The 23,359-nt window shown below is 42.1% G+C and overlaps 1 protein-coding gene across 3 annotated transcripts in view; it reads left to right on the forward strand.

Moving 5' to 3' along the window:
* GABRB3 (gamma-aminobutyric acid type A receptor subunit beta3) overlaps nt 1-23,359 on the forward strand; it is a 253,662-nt gene that overhangs the window by 19,992 nt on the left and 210,311 nt on the right. The window contains exons 1-3 of one of the 3 annotated variants that reach the window (XM_084759633.1): nt 1,226-1,363; nt 2,209-2,300; nt 2,499-2,566. In XM_084759633.1, coding sequence (XP_084615759.1) covers nt 1,284-1,363; nt 2,209-2,300; nt 2,499-2,566 — 240 coding nt within the window. In that variant the 5' untranslated portion in view covers nt 1,226-1,283. Of the gene's footprint in view, nt 1-1,225; nt 1,364-1,895; nt 2,084-2,208; nt 2,301-2,498; nt 2,567-23,359 lie in introns of those variants that run through there. The other 2 variants (XM_084759632.1, XM_084759634.1) reach the window with 2 other exon arrangements.

The following is a 23,359-nucleotide window of genomic DNA, read 5'->3' on the forward strand; positions in this document are numbered from 1 at the left end:
TAGCAATGATTCCCAGCAGGATAGATCACTCCAGTTAGGGCACGCAAACAGGAGACACAGGCTAATCGTAAATGTGTGTCGTAATGAAGGTACCACTCCGCAGATAATTCAATGCAATACTAACAGGGTGCAGAATAAAGCACTTGTGAATAGACTTTTCCAGAAAATAATTAGGGAGCTATATTTATCTTTTAACCTTCCAAGTAATGCAGCCACATCCACAGTTCTAAAAATAAAACTGCTGATTCTCAGAAAAGCGAAGATACTTTAAATTAATGTCCAGAAACATGCCAGCTTGAGAATAAATGTCTAGGTTTGGACATTTGCCTACCCAAGTCTGGGTAATCAAAACGAAAAGATACACACACACACACACACACACACACACACACACACACACACACACACACAAAGGAGTCAATAGTGGGATGCAGTTTTAGGTTACTAAGCACTCATCACAACTGGACACCTGAACTGGTCTAAAGGAACTAGAAACAGACTTGATCTGTGGTCTCCCTGTTTGACTCTAGTAGCGTGGGATAACCATTTTCCTCGATCTTAGAAGCCCAGATGCAGGGAAACTTTTTTGAAGATTATCATTTACTATAGAAAAACAGGCAACCTGTGGCCACAAGTGAGTGAGTACCCCTTGGGTGTACAACAGTGATACACAGGGTAGGGCAAGCACAAGCGGGTGTACTCTAGTGATGTACAGGTGAAACGGGCACCAGTGAGTGTTCAGTGTACAGATCAGGGTGTGCACCAGCCAGTTTTTTAAAAATTTATTTATTTATTTATTTATTTATTTATTTATTTATTTATTTTTACCAATATTCCAGCAGTTTTCTAATGACCACCAAAGGATGGAGTCCTGCCTTGTGGAAAAGAAAGATACTTTATAATAAGGGTGGTCGTTTCTGGTCTACACCAGAAAAAATGCATTATTTCCCATCCTTGTAATGATAGGCTAGGGGTCTGTGAAGTCTGGCTTGAATTGCAGTTTATTGACAGTTCATTATGAATGCATTTATGTGATCAGGAAGGATTCAGCACTGACATGGTTGTGCTGGAGATTGGGAGAGCTTAAGGAGACCGTTTTACACAGTCATATTTGATAAATAGATAATCGTGCCGCCATGCAAGGGGCTGGAAGATGGGCCAGGCGGGAAAGCCGGGGGTTGGGGTAGGGGCGGAGGGAGGCGGGGATCCCCACGTTGCCGTTGGTTCCTAGCTCAGTGACGGTGTAGTAGAGCAGATCCCACTCAGGCTAGAGGAGCAGCGCCATGTGCTCCGGGCTCCAGGCCCTGCTGCTGCCAATCTGGCTTTCCTGGACCCTGGGGACACGAGGATCTGAGGCCAGCAGGTGAGGATGGGGCTACCTCAGAGCTCTGCAGCTTGGCTCCGGACCAGGCAGCGCGCCGAGGCTCTGCACGCATCCACCGGCTCTCCAGCTGAGCAGGGCGGGGTTGGAGGTGGGGGTGGGTGGGATAAGGCGAGGGTTGTGGGTCACTTTCCATGACTCCACTGTCGGTCGGTTGCATCTCTGAGCCCAGTGCCTCGCCTGGCCGTGGAGAGCTTAGAAGAGCTGGCTCGGTGGCCCATCCCCCGCCCTGCAAGGCGCCGGGCTGTCGTGGCCCTTGCCCGCAGTGTACGGAGCCGACCTGCAGCCACAAGCCCGCCCCTCCCGGCTAGCCCGGAGCGGCCGGCAGCCTCTACAGCTAGGTTAGGCAACCCGAGCCCAGCGGCGACCGCGGACCCATAGGGGGCGGGTGCTGTTTTTGGCCGGCTCCGCCCCCGCCTCCGCCCGCCCATTGCTCCCGCGCCAGGGCTCCTCCCTCCCAGCCCGCTCCTCCCCCTGCTCTCCTCCCCCTCCCCCCTCCGCCTCCTCCGCTCCGGGCCAGCGCGGCGGCGGTGGCGGCAGCAGCAGCAGCAGCAGCAGCCCCGGCTGCGGGTCGCGACGGCGGCGGGGCGCCCCCTCCCCCGTGCCGGGGCGCGGCGAAGGGATGTGGGGCTTTGCGGGAGGAAGGCTTTTCGGCATCTTCTCGGCCCCGGTGCTGGTGGCGGTGGTTTGTTGCGCCCAAAGGTAGGGTCGCTAGTGGGTTGACGGGAAGCGGGCCGGGCGCGGGCTGGCGCGCTGTGTGCGCGCCGGGCGCTGGCGGGTGAACCTCTGCCTGACCCTGTTCTCTGTACTATGTGCCCCTCCTTTAGCGTAAACGACCCCGGGAACATGTCCTTTGTGAAGGAGACCGTCGACAAGCTGTTGAAAGGCTACGACATTCGCCTGAGACCCGACTTCGGGGGTAAGAGGGATGCGCGCGGCCGCTGCGGGAAGCGCGATCCACCGGGTTTGGCGGTCTGGGTGGAGAGGGAGGCGGGGGCGGTCTCCGTGGAGCTGCAGCGGGGTGGGGTGGGTGGTCTTTTGCGAGTCCCCCATCCTCAGAGCCACCCGTACCCCCTGCTGGAGCCTGGCTGATCACAGTGTGCTGCGCTTCCCGCAGGTCCCCCAGTCTGCGTGGGGATGAACATCGACATCGCCAGCATCGACATGGTTTCTGAAGTCAACATGGTAAGTGCCTGAGCTTCCCCAAGCAGTCCCTGGCCCTACCCGGCCGCCTAGGCCCATACATGTCTCCCGTGCGGGGCTGGAGGCCTGAGCCGGCCTGGGCTTCTCGGCCCGCAAGGGAAGCCGCGCGCTCTGGCGCCGGGCTCCTGGCCGCCCCGCTCCCTGCACGCTTGTGGGCGCCTGGCCTGTCGCGGGGTCCTAAGCTGGCCCAGAGTTCCGGTCCTCAGCGCCGCCCAAAGCACTCCGCGTCTCAGGAGGGCTGTCACCTGGTCGCGAGGCTTCGAGAGCGCCGTCTCCCCTCCCTTAGCAACAGGCGCTGAGGACTGCAAAGGGAGACTGGGTGTGGGGGCGGCTTTGCATCCCTAGGTGAAAGGTACTTAGGCTTTCCTTTGTTGTCATTTGGAAAGATCTGCGGATTGCAGGAGAGAAGAGCAAGTAGCTGTAGTCTAAGTCTCCAGGCTTCTCTGGTGGGTCTCCTGGCCTCAGCCGCTGTTCTGAGGCCCGGCGGGCGCTGTCCTAGGTGCTGACAGAGCCCTGCCCTGTGCTCTGGAGGGAGGCCTTGCCGTGCCAGGACTCTGGAAGGTTGGCATTCCAGTGTCAGTGTTTATGTATATGCTGACAAGATTCAATATTCTGGCCTGTGGAAAGAGGAGGTCAGTATCCCCAGGTGAAGAGACGGCGCACCCTCCCCCACCCCTTAATGCGCCAGGACATGAGAAGCTAAGCAATACTGTGAATTTAAAGAACAGGTTTGATTTCTGTTTAGTGGCACTATAGAAATCCTAAGAAAGGATCATTTGGAAGCAGTTTTTTTTTTGGAAGTGATCATTCGGCAACTTTTCTTTTGAGAATACAATGTTGAGAATTTGAGTGGGTATGTTCTCCTTGTTAATGTGGTGTACATTGGAACCACACGGGCAAAGTTGCTTTCAATTCATAGTCTCCCGTGCTTCAGTTCTAGGAGTTCTGTCAGGGTTGTGCTGGATTGGAGTCTTGGGGTACTCACACTTAAGGGAGGAACTTCAAGTTATTTTGAAACAGGTGTTTTGTGGACAGAAATTTGAGAATCTTTACAATAAATTATAGAGATAAGACTACGTACAAATAAACGAGAACAATTTAGTTTGAACTTGGATAGGTGTTTGTTTAAATAAATGGTATTTGTGGTTTATAGGAAAAGTATTCTACCAAACTCATTTTCATAGTTTTCTAAAAGTTATTTAAATTACAGCACAGGAGGCTGGACTTCTAAGTCAGGAGCATGGTGCACACCTGCCTAATATTTGCCAAGTCCTGACTTTGATCAACAGTTTATGCTCCCCAGCGCCATAAAAAAAGAGAGAAGCAACAGTCTTTTTGTTTGTTTGTTTGTTTGCTTTTAAACTGTTTTTTTTTTTTTACTCCAAAGTATGTCACTCAGGACATCTGTGCATCCAGGTAGTACAGCAGGAAACACAGAAGGAACATGACTTTCGTGTACACTGAAGATAAACATTACGCATATTGATAAACACATGCTTACTTCTATTTTTACAGTACGCTTTTGTCTAAAAGGTATGCTTTATGGACTGTTGGGAACACTTTCATTTTTTTACAATCCACTGTCTGAACCATTTCAATTGGGAATTTCAAGATCTCTTGAGGAAACTAATTATGCGGATGTTTAGTGTGCCTCTGTGTCCAACATCATTGTATTGGATGTCAAATGGGAGCAAAATATACTGAATGGTGCCGTAAGAACTCTACACAGGGTTAAGATGATCAGAAGTATGAGGGGAAGGTGGTAGTGCAGACGACTGCATATTTTATGACTTCATTGTCCAGCTGTTGTGATGTTATGCTGACAGTTGATACACTTAAAAATGCCACTTATTTACCTTTGTTCGGGTGTCCTAGTAATAGTAAATAGGAATTTACCTATTGGAAGATAAATTGAAGATATAGACCACAATATAGAACAATGTTAAAATGTATAACAATCACTGTATACAACATAACCACAGTATGTTCTTTTATGCCTCCTCTTTTTGCTTTTTCACGAGAGTACTTTTTCTGGCTTTGGAAACATAACTTTATTTTGAACATAAATTAGGGCTTAGTAGCACAGAGGACCAATGCTCTTGGATAGATATGACTGACAGCCATGTTAGGTGTCTTCTTCCTCACAGAAGCAGATTAGCTAACATTGTACTGCAGAACACTCATGCAAATAAGAGCTATGGCACCTGACCTATTATTAAAAGCATCTCATATGTTGCAATGGTTATTATCTGAGGGGTGACCCTTGGCAGGAAACAACAGAGAATATGTGAATTTAAAGCTTGAGCTGCCATGTAGTCATTTTTTCTTTCTCCCTTTTGGAAGCAATTCATTGAGTTAAGAGCTTGCTTGATCATGGGACAAAACCAAAGACTATAAATTACGAATACAGAAACAACCACTGAACAATGAGTAGTCTTGCTTTAAGAGTGTTCTAACTACTAGAAGTAACAATGGCTGTTACAAAAAGTAGGACATGGTAAGCTCCGCTAGAGTAGATGATTGGTGTGCAGGGTAAAGAGAGGGAGCAGAGAGAGAGAAAAGTAGGTGGAGAGGAATGCTTGTGATGTGTAAAGCTTCATGAAAGAAAGTTGAGTTAAACTGGATGGGCATGGATTCTGGCTGGTTTCAGAGGAAGAGGATGTTCTGAGTCTGGGAGGAAAATGGCAAAGGTACAAATGGCTGCATGAGCAAAATCAGAGTTGTGAAACTCAAAGCAGAAGACACACACAAGTTACCCGGGCCCCTCTGTATGCTGCTAGAGATTTTGCAAGGTAATTTGTGGAAAACAGAATTCTGTAAATTGACAAGATTTGAGATGTGCTTTAAAGAGAATATTTTGGTAAAAATTTAAACTTAGAAGTGCAAAAATGGTGAGGAGTAAGAATGGCGGAATTAAAAATATTGGGATAAATGGTCATGAGAAGACACATTTGTTGTAAAATTTCCTGAAGTTTTCATTCACATACATACATGTATACAAACACATGTACACACACATTTAAAAACACACACACACATACAAACACAGTCATATGTACATACACACACACAAACACACACACACACACACTTATTTTCCCTGCTAAGAATTAGACTCAGGGCTGTGTGCCTGCTAGGCAGGCACTATAACATTGAGATGCTTCAGCAGTTTTATAGACATAGTTCTGAAAACATACATTTAATGAAATAAAAAAGTTTGCACACACTTTGAATTAGATCGTTTAGAAGCACATATATCTTTAAGTGGGAGAGATGAAAATATGCTTGTTTATGAGTTTTGGGGGCCATTGCTGCACAGTAGTAGCACTGTGCTTTTCTTTTAAAGCAACTGTCGAGCACTGTCTGTACCTGCAGGAAGATGTGTATATGATGCCCCGAAGGAGCCTCTAATCTCAGACAAACAAATATACAGATTATGTGTATGAGTGTGTTTTCTGCTGAAGTTTTTTGATTTTTTTTTTTTTGTTCAAGTAACTAGGAATGGATGTGGGTACTTTAATGCATAGATCTGGTTTTGCCACAGCTTGGTTTATGGTTACTGGAGAGATTCTGTTACTTATTCACTTTTTTTTTTTTTTTTGTCTTTCAATTTTTCTTCTCTTGATCTTTTTATTTGGCTTCCCTGGCAGGGACTAGTCAACATTATTCTCTTTGATATAACTTGTTTGGCTTCTTTTATCACCTGATTTAAAATTTCAAACACCCTTAAACTTATACATGGTAATGTAGTTATTGAGATGTAGCCTATAGATTTCTGAGAGATGGTATATGTGTGTGAATACTATCGACCTAAAATTTTTATGTCTGAGTTGTGGCTTTGGAGCTCAGCAGTGGTTTTTGTGTTAGAAGCGTGTGGACTAGATGGGTAGAAAGAAGAATAAGTGGCTGACATAGAGGAAGTGTAAGGAACTGCTGAAAAACAAGACAGGTCGATACTTAGGTATCTTAAATGAGATGTTCGTTTATTCAAACGGGTATTAGTTTGTTAGTTCATAGCATTAACTGCACTTCTTACCCTTTCACTATGAAATTCTGGGGATGTAAACTAAGATCTGAATTCTCTCAGTCCTAATACTATTTCTATGATTTAACTAGTGCTTTGTTAGTCCGTCAAAATTAACTCAATCCTAATGAAAATGTAGGCACAGGATCCTTTTTTTTTTTTTTCTGCTTTCACACACCTACAGACCATTGTCTCTGTGTCTTGTCCTCATTGCATTTAGGCAGCATCCACTGGTACTGTCTTAGTTAGAGACTCTATGGCTGTGATAAGTATCATGACCAAAGTCAACTTGAGGAAGAAAGTATTTATTTCACCTATGACCCCCTAGGTCACACTCTATCCCTGAAGGAAGCCAGGTCAGGAACTTAAGGTAGGAACCTGGAGGCAGGATCTGATACGGAAGTTAGGGAGAAACATTGTTAATGGCTTGATAAGGCTTCGTTCATACAGAACTGGAAATAGCAGCCCAGGGCAGCACCCCCATGGTGACCTGGGTCCTCTCTTATCAACCATTAGCCAAGAAAATGCACCATAGGCTTGCCTCTAGACCAATCCCATGGAGGCATTTTCTCGATTAAGATTCCTTCTTCCCATCTGACCCTCGTTTTTTGTCATTAATAAAAATCTAGTCTGCAAGGTCACTATTCTTCACCATTGTAGTGCTCTTGTGCTAATGTGTCACATGCTGTATTTTACCTTCGTAAATCCACTTGTCTATATTTAGATGTCAGTATAGTGTAGAAGAACACAGTTTGAGCATATTTCAAGAAGCTTTTTGGAGCCTCTTAACTTAAATAGAAACATTCGTACTCACGTTACAAAGCAACAGAGGGTGGCAAAGCTCCTCCAGTGGTGCAGTGGGTTAGCTTGAGGTACTTATACCAAACAACATAGGGGCATATACTAAGATTTACGCATGATGTTCGACATTCACACATGTTCACATACAAGTGTTCACACACTATGCTCACACATGCTTATGCTCAGATGCACATTGACATATAACCTATACTATTAACTTGTTTTTATTGAGTTGTTTTCCAGAGAAGAGAAGAAGAAGCAGACCTATTTGGGCTAGAGTAAGCTGGGATCAAAGGTTTTGGGAATTGTCTAACACCCAGTCTCTGACTTCAGAATTGCTTCTCTGTTGATGATTGCTGATTTAGCACCTAGTGCCATTTTGCACTCTGTTGGTTTGCAGGCAGGAAGCTAAATCCCTGAAAGATTTTTAGATACTTAAAAAGAATCTAGGCCTAGCAGATTTGGTTTCACTCCCGAATCTGTGAACTCTAGTCTCAGGTGACTCATTGACCCTACGCCTCAAGTGCACAGATGGATACCAACACTATCGTGGAGGGCTCTGAGAAGAAAACTGTAGTCAAGGCATTATGCAACCCAGAAAATTAGAAGGCTGTCTGTCCCCTGCTCCTCCACTACAGGTATGGGCCACATCCAGAGTGGTAAAAGAATTGCTACTAGCAGTTCAAAGGTAGGGAATGTGCTATTGTTCCCAGTGTGCAGAAGAAAGCTGGGGATGACTCAGCCAGGGAGAAAATGTTTTGCTGACCCAGTTGGGGGTTGGAAAGCTGCTCACCAGGAAGGCATTCTCAGAAAGGCCCACAGAGTGTGTCAGTGTTTGATTTCAGGTTGCTGAGCATACAGGTATGGGTGTTCATTGAGAACATTCCTTTTCACCGCCAGTACGTTTCCTGCCTAAGTCATGAGCATACATCAATGCCAGGCACTTATAAGAAAGCACAAATGAACTTAGGAGCTAGATTACAGCAGCCCCTTACATAACAGTCTTTGTGAAGAGAAGCTTGTGTTTAATATTAGAACGAATGGTATAGGGAGCCCTAGGCAAATGCTTTTTGTCTTTTCCTCTGGGGAGGTTGTAAAGCTTCTGTTGTTAGAGATTTAAAAAAAATGGATCTTACCCTCATTTTCCTGTTGTGAATAGCTTTCTTCTTGAGCCTGCTCAGGGAGTTTATGGTGCCTTGCATGTAAATATTTAGTTTTAATCGATGCACATTTAAAGAACAATTACATCTGCTAGGGAATTCACTGAAATTCAGTTTGTTGAAAATTATGACCAGCTTCTGTCTTCGGCCTCCAAAAGCAAACCCTCTGCTCCTGTTTCCTTAGATGACAGGAAAGGAAAGCAGCTGGGAAAGTAACTTCTGCTGCTTGTGTTCCTTGTCAAATTTGGTGATTGTTCAAACGAAGAATGGCACGGTCATTAGGAGGTGGTAGTTCCTTCAAGTAAATGCATGCAGAAACTAAGGAAATGTGGGCTTCAAGGGGCGAGTGTACGTGAGTCTGAGAAAGAAAGGCTTAAGTCAGATTGTAGACTTTGTGATTTCCACATGCCAAGTGATTTGGATCCAGTACTTGACGTATCACAATCTAGTACCTGTGGCAGCACAGGTACCAGAGGCTCTTTTTGTCCTGTGGGTCTGTGTTTTATAATGTGCACTCATCACTGTATTTTGAGGAGTAAATGAAGCATATGGAACAGTTGAAATATTTTGAAGTATAAAAGTGTTATATCACTGGGTAGGTTTGTAGTCTAGTTATGTATGTATGTATATGTATGTATGTATGTATGTATGTATGTATGATCTATGTATCTATGTATCTATCTATCATCTATTTATTTTTACATTCCTCAAATATTACATCACAGTGCTCCTCAAGAGTGGTAATCAGCCTGGCAAAGTATTAAAGGTGCAGATGAGGAAGTGCATTCAGGGCACACGAGCGCATATGTGTTGTGCAGCAAGGCAGGGACCAGGAACTGCTTCAATGGGCTTCCCAACTCATCTCCTCGAGAATGACACTTATGCTCTCTATATAGGGGTCAGTAGGATTGTCGCTTTAAGCTAGGCTCTCTCTTTCTACTTTTCTAAGAAGCCATAGTCTGTCTTGCTGCTATTCATCACAGTTCTAACTTTATTGTGCAGCCCTCTCCTGCTTATCCATTTGGCCATGCCCTGTCAGGCGGAGCTGGGTCTGTGAATAGTGCTTGCCTGGTGCCTAATACTTAAGCGATGCCTAGTAGACATTTGCTAAAAATGTGGTATGAATGAAAGCAAACAGATGCATGCACATACAAGTACATGAATAGGTATGAATATTTCCACGAAGATATTTTTATTTAACTTAAAACTTGGGTGCATGTGAAGATTCTTCCAGACAAATATGCATGCAGTTTTTTTTTTTTTACTTCAGGAGACATAATTCAGTCAGAATGTGTATAATTGTACTCTACACAATACAATGAGCTGCACATAAAATCTTCTGTAGCTGCTACCTCTGTCACTAGGGAGCTTTTATGCTGGTTTCAAAGCAGAAAAACGAGTAAAAGCTTGTACTAGCCCCACAGAAATCGGCCTGTGTCAATGTTGGTGCTGGTAATTCTAAACCAATCACTGTGTTTTGACACAGAATTTTGTCTTGCCTCCGAAAACACATGAGCCTTTCCAGGCAGTCGGGGAGTTGAGATTGCTCTTTTTATAGAGACTCCTTGGGCCCATGTTCCTCTTCCCCTTCCCTCCCTACTGTTCTATCCAGAGACGTGGTAGTTTTCAGTTGCTTACTGAATTTTTTTTAGGGCTGTGTACTTTAGAACCATTTATGTTAGCCATTAAGAAAATTATCTATCTGCAAAATTTGGAAGAAAGGACAAAGACAGGTCATGTATCTTGGAGACTTGCTGTGCCATCGATTTAAACCAGAGTCTGGCTTTGCTTTCTGGGACTGGGGTGTAGATTTACCTTATTTGTAGTTTTTTTTTTTTTTTTAAGAAAACTGCATCATGACGTAGAATCCATCACTAAGTGCTAGCTAGCTATTGTATTTCTTTGCGTTTTCCCACGAAGCTTAAGCATCACACAGCAACATTTTAATAATCATAACTTCAGCATGAGTGATTCTCACATCTAGATGAGTAAGAATAAGATTAAGATGTGAATAAAACTACACTCACTTAAAATCCCTAACTTGGGCTTCTTTATTTATTTTAAAAGAGGATATAGAGTCCATTGATTATATCAGGACATAATTTACCCATCTACTTCTTACTGAGAAAGTAAATTTTAAAAGAAAATGTGTCATTGAAAGGATTAACAAATATATAAATTAAAAACTTTCTACATAGTTGTCAAATACAATTATACACACACTATATCTCTATCTATCTATCTATCTATCTATCTATCTATCTATCTAGTTGGTGATATTTTTGTGCACAAAACTAAGTGTTTTTCTTCATAAGCCAATTAGAAATAAAAGCAAAACAAAACAGGATTTTGGTTCACAGTAACAGACTTTTGTGCTCTTGAGAAGGTTGTTAATTTTAAGCCTCTGTTTTTGTTTTTGTTTTTTTTTTCTTTTCTTGAGAGTGCTAGAGGAACAACTTTTATGTTTGCAAAGATGAATTCATTGGAAAATAAAATTCTCAAATGGCTTCTGGGTTAACCAAGCATTACTACTGTTGTAGTGGAGGTTCTGGAAATAGAACAGAGGCCCTACTACATGGAAAGCAAACTCTGTGCGCTTAAGTTCTAGCCCAACATAGAGAACAAAATGTGGCTTTTTTGGCTGCTGGCGTGGCTTGTTTTCTGGAGAGGTGGTGGTGGTGGAGCAGGCAGATGCCGACGTAGCATTCCATAGAAAAGTCCCCTTTTATCTTTAAACACATTATTTTTGAACACATGTCACAGACCTTCTGACATTTCTGTTTTTTTCAACAAGGTCATGTAGTACATATTCTGGTTTGTAAGTGTCCCCAAAGTGCAGGTGTTTGGGACCTTAGTACTCAGTGCAACAGTGTTGAAATGTGACACCTTTAAGAAGTGATCAATATTAATGCCATTGTACTGGTTCCTGATAAAAGGGTGAATTTGACCCCCTTTGTCCTCGGTGGAATGACACAGCAAGAAGACCTTGCAGGTGACTTGACCTTAGACTTCCTAGCTTCCTTCAACTGTAGAAGACAAATTTGTTTTCTTTGTAACTTACCAAGGCTCAGATGGTCTGTTATGGACTAAGACTCCATAACAAAATTACAACTTATGTTATCTTTGCATAAAATAAGATTCTATCTGGACAAATCTTTCTAGTAATACTACACAGATCTAAGAGAAAGTAATTTTTAAAAACTGCCTCCACAGTGTGACCGATTTTGTGTCATTTTATAAGTTGTATATACATGTTCCTGAATAGTTCATGGCTGTATCTCAGAGCACAGATATGTTTCTAGACTTTTACACAAGACATACTATCACCATAGGAGGGGAAGATTGCTCGTTTTAGCTAGGAAGCCCCTTGGGGGACTTGTTTATGGCTCAGGGATTACCAAAGCCTGATGTGAGTGGGAGAATGAATCAAAGTCGATACAGAAATACACAGAGTCCAACGTTTTAATTGTAATCGTGTTTCGGTTTTTGATACTTAGAAACACAGTAAACTGGCTTAAGACAGATTGAAGAGCCTTCGAATGAGATCGCTGGGCAGGAACACTTGTTCTGTAAACCTGAGGACCTGAGTGAGAACCCAGCATCCAAGCGGACAACTGGGTGTAGCTGCACATGCCTGTAATCCACTGCACATGCCTGTTACCTGGTACTGAGGTTTGGAGACAGGTGGATCCTGAGAGCTCACTGGCAGCCAACCTAGCTGAAATGGCAAGCTTCCGAATCACTGAAAGGCCCTGCCATTGAGCAACAAGATGGGTAGCAGAAGATACCCACCTAATGAATGGCATTTGCTTGTGAACACATCTGCTCTTGTAGTCACTCACATGTAAGCACCATGCCATACAACATACACACACACAAAACACACACCAATTTCCACTCCATATACTCATACATACACACACTCACAAGAAAGAGGAAAGATTCATGACAGGGCACTGGCTTCATCAGTAAGGTACTGGCTATGCAAGCACAGGGTTGAATTCTCACCTGAAGCACTCCTGTAGATGCCAGATATGCTGTGTACCTCTGTAACTCTAGAGCTGGTGGGGCCAGTAGTGAGGGGGGAGGGGGACTGGAGACAGGAAGATCCCTGTCCTTTGATCCCTGGCTCAGTGGACAGCTAGACTAGCTAATTGAAGAGCTCTGAGTTCAACAAGAGCCTCTGTTTCAGAATCTGAAATTGAGGGAAATAGAGCAAGTCACTTTGTGTCAACCTCAGACCTCCACACATATGTGTGTATTTGCACATATGTAACTCTCTCTCTTTTTCTTTTTCTCTGGATTCTTGTTTTGGAAGAGGAATACTCATCTGCCTATCTATCATGTATGTATGTATATATGTATGTATGTATGTATCTATCATCTATCTTCTATCTATCTATCTATCTATCTATCTATCTATCTATCTATCTATCTATCTATCTTCCTATCTGTAATCTATCTGGCATCTGTCTTCCTATCTGCCATATGTGTTTATCTACCCAGCATCTACCTGTGCCTTTTTCCTAAGGATTGCCTTAGTTATATCATACTGAATAAAAACCTTTGTTTATTTTATGATTGAAACTGACTGTCCGCACATGAGAATTTACCTTGTAAACCAATAGTTTTTAACTCCATGGGTCATTTTCACCACACTCTAAGGAAGATAACCCACAGAGGCTGTTGGAGGTTTAACTTGCAAGAGCACCTTTGCAGTAGAAAAAGTTAGCTGTCAGAACAGTTAGCTCACAGAGAACGGTTGGAGAGAACGTGGAAACATCCTTCCTTTATGGCTTTTTATCACCTTCCTTGTTTCTGTGAGCAAACACCTGAGAATCGGGTTAGAGAAAGAAGGGTTTAGTTCGCCAGTTTAGATCTAGCCATTTGTGGTGGGGGAAAGCTTGGAGGCAGGGCTGTGAGGCACATTGCCTTGGCAACTAGGAAGCAGGGATCTGGCTTTCCTGTAAATCTTCAAGTGGGCTGTGAATATGTCTCCTGTAGCGAAAATATCTTTCTGTTATTTATCTAAGATAGCTAAACTGGGGGGGGGGGGAGGGGTCTCAAATTGTCCACATTCAGATTTAAGAATCTAGTGGTTCTTTTTTTTTTTTGAACATTTTGTGGCATTTTAGTAATTTTATAGATTTTTGCATGGAGTTTACAAGTATAAACCAAGGAGAAGAAGGTGCAGGCTTGGCCGTTGTCAAATGTTCGATCTATTTAACCAAATGCAGGATGAAGAGACTGCATTTAAAGAAGACAGTTGCGAGGCAGGAGACAGAGCAAGGATGTGTAAGGTTCTGGATCCCCAGCTGGAAGCTTAGACTAAAAAGGTGGAATTTGTATCTCACAGCAGCTGTGAAAACGCAAAGTTTTACTGTGTTATAGCTTTTCCTGATGCCTGGTCTCAATACAAAATACTGTTACATACAAAAAAATCCAACCTTGTAAATTGTAGTGAGTAAGAATGAAGAGGGTGGCTTTCCACACTACATGCAAAGTGTTAAGTAAAATTGTTGAATTTTCTAAGTTCTGTAAAGGGAAGAAATCAAATGTGCAGATTCTTATGTAACTCAGAGTCTACCTTTTTAAGATGATGTAAATCAGTGCATGGCGTGGCTCACATTTGCAAGTCCTTGTTCACTCCACTGAAATCACAACAAATTAAATATTTCAAAGTGTTGAGCTTTCCCTTTTTTCCTCGTCATATGTGACGCCCTTCTAATAATGGATGGTGGTGCATGCTGAGAAGTTTTGCAGTTTCCCCATGTGACATTACAACGTTGGTCTGCTGTGGTAGGTAGTCCTACGTACCCACGTATGTGCTAGTAGAACTCTCCCTCAGTCCGCCAACCGCTCTTGTTCTCTGGCGGCTCTGGCAAAGTTCAGGCATTCAAAGAGGCACACATCTTTTTTCTTGTTCTTCTTCTAAGTTTAATAAAATTAGCACAGATCGAGCATAAGCAGCCCTCTGAAAGCCTGGGTGGGTGTAGCTTACAGGCAGGCATTGCTTGGCTCACTGGAATAAGGGGGGGCGGGGCCATCTCAAGTAGCATCTTGCTTCTTTGCTGCTGGCCAGGATGACAGTTCTCTCTTATTACCAGATAAGAAATGATGATCTTACCTGCTAGCTACTTCCTCCCCCCTCCTCCCGCCTTTTTTTTTTTTAAGTTGAATACTTCCAGAGGAATTCCTTCAGCGTTTTTTCTTTCATACTTCTCAATTTCAAAACAACGGGAAAAGATTCTCTTTTCTTCTCCCACATCCCCGGAAAAGAATGTATGAAAAATTTTCGAAAGGCTGAAGGGAAAACAAACATCCTTAACTGACATGTAATTTCCTGCTATATACCCACCTTTGCTGCAGTTCAGAGTTGATTATGCAGTAATGTGCAGCTACAAGACTGGGGAGCCTGTCATCCTATCGTGCTTATAATAACCCTGGTCACTTGACTAGCAGGAGGGCATTGCAGTCAGTCCCACATGTTTGTGAACTGTTTCCTGTGTGAATGATCACAATAGTGGGAGTGTTTCTAGGGCACAACACTTTCATGGAAATTTTCTTGTTTTGCTATTTTCATTATACCCAAAATTCAAAGCCAATAATGAACACAGTAAATAATAGCCTGAAATGGTAAACATAGTAATAGAATTTCATCAGTCTGACAAGAGTGCCTTTTGGGACAGCAGGTAAGTGGAGTGTAAGGAACTGATTTTGTAAATATGTGGGAAAGACCCTAGTGTTAATGCTTCAGACTGAAGTGTTAGCAGGATAATTCAAACTAGGCTTTATGCACAGATTTGAAAAATTCCAGGCTTATCAAAGGACCTTGTAGCTTACCATGAGAGCTAGCTGGAAGGAGTCAAAATAGTGAACTTTTCCTGTCTTAACTTTCAAAGTAGGTAATGACACTTAGTGATGGCATCTTGTGTGACTGATTTTTGGTGTGTTGTACTGCTGACCTGTGTCCTCTTGTTCGGCCTTTCTCCTTCATTCCAAAATCCTTGGGGTTTAGAAGGTGGCTAGAATCTTATATAAGTGACTGAGCCATCAACACAAACAAAGGTAGCTTTTGATTACCCATGTTTTGTAGCCTGTGGCCAGTTAAGTGACCCGGGAGTAAGCTTTGCCCATATGACTTCAGAGGTACAATTCTGCTGAAGCATCATGACCAAAAATCAGAAGAACCTCATGAAGAGTGTGCTCACATGAGCTCAGGAGTGAGCATACCATTGATGAGTCAGTTTAGGGGTCAATCACAATTAATTCATGACAGATGCAGATCATGGTTACAATGACTGAAAGTGGAAAGAGTGGAAGAAGATGGCGATGCTGGGCTGGGTGAATTGAGCAATGTACAGTCAGCATTGCTAACATCATTCTGCGAAGCATCTTGGGGAAAAAATGGATAGGGACACAAACTAAACAGCATTTAAACAACAAATACTTATTCACACAGATATGCAGTCTGGAAATAGGAGATCAAGGTGGGGGCACATTCAGAGCCTGGTGAGGGTTTCCTGGTTCACACATTGAAGCTGCTGGGATCTCACATGGCAGAAGGACCAGAGTCTTTGCACTTGTCTTCAGAGGTCACTTACTCATAAAGATATAGCAAGGGCACAAGTGTTATATCAGAACATTTACAACCAACGCAGGAGCAACATGAATTCTAGGCCAGCCTGGACTATCTGGTTAGAACCTGTTTAAATGAAAGATGTTTGTTTGGGCCTGTGTTGATTTTAACCATTAAGAATTCCGTCATGACCAAAGCACCTTTAAAATCCCTCACTGCCCAGTACTGGCATCCAGACACCCTGGTATCCACCTTCAAACTCAGGGAGGGAGATTATAGCATTCACTCTGTAGAAGACTAGAAAGGCACAGAAATGACTTAAGGAGGTACAGTGAAAAGGGCGGCAAAATCATTGTAACAGGAAGGATTACTGTTTGTTTCACTACTTAGAATATTGGGATGTCTGGCTAGACTTAATTAGAAAACGGAATTACACTTATCTTTTAGTATCCATGGGGAATGACTTCTGGGAACCCTGCAGCTTCCAAAGTCTGGGGATGCTCATGTCCCTCATACAGAATGCTCTGTTACATACATGTGACTTGTGTATGCCCTGCCCTATAGTTCGGCAATGCCCACTTTGCTCTATTTATTTGCAGTATATATCTGAGGCTGACCTGGCCAAGAACTCCACGTTCTCCTGAGTGCCAGAGTACTTAATTTAATTTAACGCAATGCAGATAATGTGTACATAGCTGTTACTCTGTATTGTTCAGGGGATACTGACAGGAAGAAAAGTTTATATATTTTGTTATAGGTGAATTCTCTGCTGCCTCCCCTGAATATTTTTCTTTCCATGGCTGATGGAATTCATGGATGTATACCCCATGGTTACAGTGGGCGGACTAGTTTTTACTATGTAAATAATTGAATTCTGTAAAATTTCTGCTCTTCCTGGTTTATCCGTGAAAAAAATGCTGGTGCAGTGGGGCAGCTGCTTCAAGTACATGCTCTTCCAGAGAGTGGCAGCCCCAATGAAACCTGTCCTGTAAGGCTTAGTGACATGCCTAGTGCATGTTAGTTGGAGGAAAACAAGAAGACTGGGCAGGTCAAAGGGCAGCAACAACTTCTCTTATATTTGGGATGGAGCTTTGCAGAGACAGTACTCACAGTGCTTTTTTGTACCTGCCACACAGAAGATTAAATAAATTCCTTTTTTTTCTTCTTCCTGATTTAGAGCCAGTCTTTCTATGGTAGCCCATATTGATCCAAACTCTCAATCCTCCTGCCTCAGTCATCTGAGGTCTGGCATGTACCTTCACCTCATGCGAGGTTATTAAATTACTTAATGCTTTGTCAGGCGTAGGAACTTTTTCACTGTAAGGTGCTCTGTGCTCTCAAAAAAAAATCACATGTTTAGAGTAGAGTAGAGTTTGAGTACTCGCTATACCTGCACTATTTTTATAAAATCAATTTTACAATTTTCCAAAACTAAAAGAACTTTGACCCACAATGGAAAAAAATTGAATATATAGAAAATATAATCTCATGCATTAAAGTTTTTATGCACATATCAGACACACACACACACACACACACACACACACACACACACACACCCCTCCAGGTAATCATCATTCAAGCTTTTAGTGCTATAGATGATTTGGGACTATTAAATATTTTTATATATTTTAAGAGTTATATATGATTCTCTTGCATATTTGAATAATGTTTTTAGTTATTTATATGTTTTTAAATTATATCTATTTATTTATTTGTATGCTTTTTTTTTCTTGGTGCATATATGGGAGTCAGAGGGTAACTTGTGAGTGTTGGTTTCTCCTTTCACTGTGTGAGTTCTGGTCATCAGGCTTGGTAGCCATTACTGCTATTCACAGAGTCATCTCAACAGGCCTGTTGTTAGATATGCAGCTTAGGTGAATATCCTTTAGTGTGAATTACTGGATTGTGAATCATTTCCTTCAAATGTATTTTATCCTATAGATTTATCCTTTAGTGTGAATTACTGTATTGTGAATCATTTCCTTCAAATGTATTTTATCCTATAGATTTACAGAATCAAATCATTTTTGAAGGCTTTTGACATATGTAACTAAAAATCTTTGAAGACAAGAGCTTCTTTTCACTTCTGTTGAATTGCCTTAGAATGTTCCTTAATAATAGAATTAATTTCTGTTTGTGAATAGAAAGAGAACAATATTCTGCAACAGTGATAGGATTTAAAGCCCAAACTAAATTCAATGTTCACACTGTTCTTAATTTTACCAACATCTTAATTCAATCTCACTAGCAATAATAAAAAGCACATGCAACGTAGTAGTCATATTTAAGTGGATTTGATATTCTGAGAGATACAAGCATAGAGAATGAATTAGTACAAAGGTCCATTTGCCCACATACATTGTGCACATGAAAGTAAGAAGTTTCTCAGAAATCATGCTTTGGGACTCTGAAGCCACATCTGCTCATTTTTGTGTGGAGAGCCAAGTTCCCCTAGGACACTGAGTGACTGAGCTGAGCCTTGAAACTTTGGGCTGGTGCAGAAAATGTAGGGGAAACTGAGGGCTGAGTCGTTGTTGTATCAGAGAAGTCATGTTATCTGGGAGAAAGACCTGATGGGTGTCAGTGCCTTGCTATCTGTTAGGAGTGCAGTGATGTCTTACAGTCAGCCACAATCAGCTGATTATTTGGAGAAGTTACTCAATGACCCATTAGTGTGCTTTGACTATACAAGTAGTCTCTGAGAGACACATTTCCATGTAGTTAACGAGAAAAGAAAAAGTCAGACATCCTTTAATATGATCCAAAGTTTGGCCTACTGATGCAGAGAAAAATTGCTCAGTGGCGATTAACAGTTAATGGGGAAAGGGAATTTGGATGGAGTTGGACTCAACCACGTCTCCTTCCATTCTAGATATCAGTCCTTCACTTTGCCCTGCAAGAAGACCACCTTCTCCTTCTTTGTGGGATCAGAGGTATCAAGGTCCTACATTTGGCCAAAGGCTCTCTTTAGTTTCCGAGAAGTCCCTTTGTTCTAGTCTTCTGAACTCTTTCTCTGTTTTCCCTTCCTACTGTTCCTTTTGCTCTGCCAGAAATTTTATTGCCGTAGTTGGGCATGGTGGTACATGCCTATAATCCAACATCTTGGATTGAGTTATAGGCAGGAGTATCATGAGTTTACACAATGAGACGCTGTTTAAAAATAAATAAAGAAAGACAGAAAAGAAAGAAGGAAGATAGATAATTTTAGTCCAAATTGTCCTTAAGTCCAAGGAAGGAAGGAAGGAAGGAAGAAGAGAGGGAGGGAATGAATGAATGAATAAATAAGTAAATAAATAAAGAAAGAAAGATTTTAGTTCGACTTGTCCTTAAGTCCCTGGCCCTGCCTCCCTCTGTAGATAGAAGGAAATTTTCTCAAGGTTCTGTTGCTCTTGAAACCATAGACATGTACAGCTTTGAATAGAGCTGCTTTTAAAAAATGCTTGAAATGTCATAGCAAACCTACATGCTAGAGAGAGTGTTTCTCATTCCAAGCGTCTCCCAGGAAACAAGTTCATTACTTTATCTTCATTGTCTTCAGAAGCCAGAACATTCTTTGTTTTTAAAGTTTCCTTCGCCACTTCTCTTTTCTGATACTTGAATGCAATTTTTTTTTCCTCCCAAAGGATTAAGAACATTGGCCACTTCACTCTTCTGCCTCCTTTCCAACCCTGGCCTCAGGTAGTTCTCGAAGAGGCTCCTCTTTCTCATCACCACATGGGGCTCATCCCTCCATCTGATTTTGGCCTTTCTTCTACCCACACCACACTGTCTACTTTTCAACAGGACATTTGGGGATACCAAATGTCTTTATAGAAGAGTAATCCCCCCAAACCCTTTGTTCACCCCCTGCCACCAACTGTTGAAATCTTTTTGTGTGATATTTTCCTTGACCACAGATTTTTGGGTGCTATTTCTGGGTCAGTACCAACTTGTGTCCTGGTCTAGGCCCTTGGTGTTGCATGGCCCAGTTGAGCTGGACTTTACCTTGCCATTTAGTCCCAGGAAAATTGCATCTCATTTCTCTTTTTTACCAATATATCATACAGGCTTACCTACTAATTTTAGTAAATATATTGAAACACGGTTCTTCTTTCCCATTTCTCTAATTTGGAGTCCTCATGTGTGAACATTGGTTGTTTCTTGTGCTCTGGTTCTGCAGACCCAGTGCTACCTCTCTGCTCTTCCTGCTGTTTCCAAGATATGAACTCACGAACAGCCCGAGAGCAGGAGACTTGGTAGAGTGGAGACACAAAAGTTTTACTGATGGGTGCCAGTCAGCTGGGATAAAGACTAGCTCGGCAGTCTGGAGACAGTTACCCACGACCTGGGCAGTAAACCAGCCTCTGATGCTTGCAGCAGCATGCCAAGTAGCAGATGGCAAATCAGGAAGCTTGAGGGTTCTCATCAGACATTTTTTGGTTAATACAAGATTGGGCTTCTTTCAGAGAAAATTCTAGCTCAACGAATAGCAGTAGACACTTTAAATAAGACTGTTAGTATTTTAATCAAGTAGATAGCCAGAGGCAATATCCAAACCAAACCAAAACCAAAATAGACCGTTTCCAAGCCAGCAGCCAGAGAAGGAATCTTTAGGGTCAACATGGAACCATATTTTAGTCTGAGGGGACAACATTTCCAGTACAGAGGGTAGATAAATGGTCTGGAGATCCCCAAGCAGTTTTGCCAACTAGGGACCAAGCATTGTGCAACATGGTGATTAGCCTAATTTAAATGTTCTTGCACAAAGATAATCAGGTAATATATTTGCTTATTAATGTGATTTAATTATCTTACAGTGTATGTGTGTGTAAATACCATGATGTACACCATAAATATAGTTGGCCTTCTTATCCACTAGCAATGCATCCATGAATTCAAACAAATGTGAACGGAAATAAAAGAAATCATTAGCACAGCAATACAAAAACAAAATATAAAAAAAATGCAATACTCCATAACAACAACTTCCTTATCATTTACACTGCATTACAGAATTTAAGTAATGTAAAAGTGTTTTAAAGTACCCAGAAGTATTTGAATAGGTTATGCATGAACATTATACCACCTTATAGAAAGGAGCTGAGCATGTGCAGATTTTTTTTTTTTTGAGGAATGTCCTGGAATGACTAGACACCTAGGAATTACTTTATATACAATTTTTATTTTTCAATTAAAATGTACATGTTAAAAAGGCTCCTGAGTAGATGAGAACAAAGAGCGACAGTTGCGACGTGACGAAAGGTGGCTATGGACCTTTGTTCCTGTAGCCAACGCTATCATCTAGATGTGGTCATATGGTTAGACATAGTTAGAATGGAACCAGAAAAAAGTACTGCGGGTCTCTCTGCTTAAGAATATTGACTTGTTGAACTGAAAATATGGATTTCAAATAGCTTTAAAAAAACAAAAACAAAAACAGTAGAACATCCAGGCATAGTAGCTTCAATCCCAGTGTTTAAGAGTATTTAATAGATTCCTCCTGCCATACCTCCTAATCCTTCCCCCCAAGCAATTCTGTCAGCCTGGGACCAATCATTCAAGTCTATGAGCCTATGAGGCCTCCATTCTTATTCAGGTCAGGACACCCACCAACCTGAAATCAGCAGGAAAAGAAAGTTAACTTGGCTGTAGGAAGACTTGCAGAGGAGGAAGCAATACTGTATTTCAACCAAAATTCAACTGGTAGGCCCTTACCACATAATGGCACGAGGTTCTAAAGAAAACGACTTGGATTTATCATTGGCTTTTCCCGAAGGTGCTTTGAGAATACTGGAGCTGAGGAAAATTAGGAGCCAAGCATCCACCTACACGGGGGGCGGATGAGGTGGCTGGTAAGAAGCCAGGTCTCAGCAACCCTCTCTAGAGAGTAGAGCTCCAGCAGGAGGGGCTGTGGTCACCGCTGCTCCACCCCTGGGCCCTTTTCCAAGGTTCTGAGGCCAGAGTCTTGGAACCTCTGGACTTCCATCCACAGTTGGTGTGCACATTCCTGCATATTTCTCTGCTTTGATCTCTGCGGTGAAAATTTTCCAGTTGATGTTCAAAAGGTTACTTGATTTTTTAATATTTGATTAAAGTGAATTGTAAAATGTGCTTTGTTAAAGAGAGGGATCCTGTAAATTCTAGAATGCTTTATCATAGGAAACTGTTCTTCCCCTCAGCTTCCTAAAATGAAAACTACAAAGGTGCAGACTTCAGCTAAGTCTTGACAACGTAGAGCCTCTGAGTTTCAACTGCAGTAGCTCTTGAATGTTTCATAATCTAGGATGATCATAGACACCAAAATCTCGGTGTGTGACCCACATCTGCAAGAGGACCAAGAGTTCAGGGCCAAAATGGGCCACATAGCAAGACCCTGTTTCAAATAAAGCAAGACAAATAAAGAGCCTAAAGATCTAGAATAATTGCATTATTCCTGAAGGCTGGTTCCATTTTCTTGGTGGTGGGACAGGATGGGAGTGAGGTTTAAAATGTGCTAAATGTGGCATTTTAAAAAGATCTTAAGGAAAATATGATTATACCCTAATGACATTTGGAGATAAATGAACTTTGGAAATTGTAACTGCTTCCTGAAGTTTCTCATGTCTAGTGAGCTGTAAACAAAAGTATAGTATATTATTTTAATTTACTCTCAGGGTTAGAGTTCCAGGGAGATCCCATTCAGGGCCCTGTGTTGCCCGTGGGCCCAAGTTTCTCACACTTCTAACAGTTGTGTAACATTTATGAGCTGAGCAGTTCATGAAACTGCTTTCTTGAAAACGTTTGCTTTATTAAAGCACACTTAAAAATTGATTTTTCAGTTTAATAGAGCCACTGGACTATAAACGAAGTTGTCCTCTTCATAAAAGTGGCTTATTTACATTTAATGCAAACATATTTTCTTTAAAAAATTGAAAACAGTTGGAACTGAAAATACAATTATGCCATTTCCCCATTTTCCTCCTACTACACAACCCTTCCATGTATCCCGCCCCCCTTACACTGTCTCAAATTTATGGCTTCTATTCTTTAGTTGTTGATGTTAGCATCTATATCTGTATCTTTCTATATATATCTTATGTAGAATCTATCCTGCTCACACTGTATATTATTACTTGTATTTATATGCTAACCAGTTGGAGGGAGGGAGTCTTCCCTGAGCAACCCTATTTCTCCCACTCTCAGCAGTCTTTGATAGCCTGTAGTTCTCTGTCTAGGCTTGAGGCTTCATG

The sequence above is a fragment of the Acomys minous genome (genome assembly GCF_964271855.1).
Source record: "Acomys minous genome assembly, chromosome: 2".
NCBI classification, from domain to species: Eukaryota; Metazoa; Chordata; class Mammalia; order Rodentia; family Muridae; genus Acomys; species Acomys minous.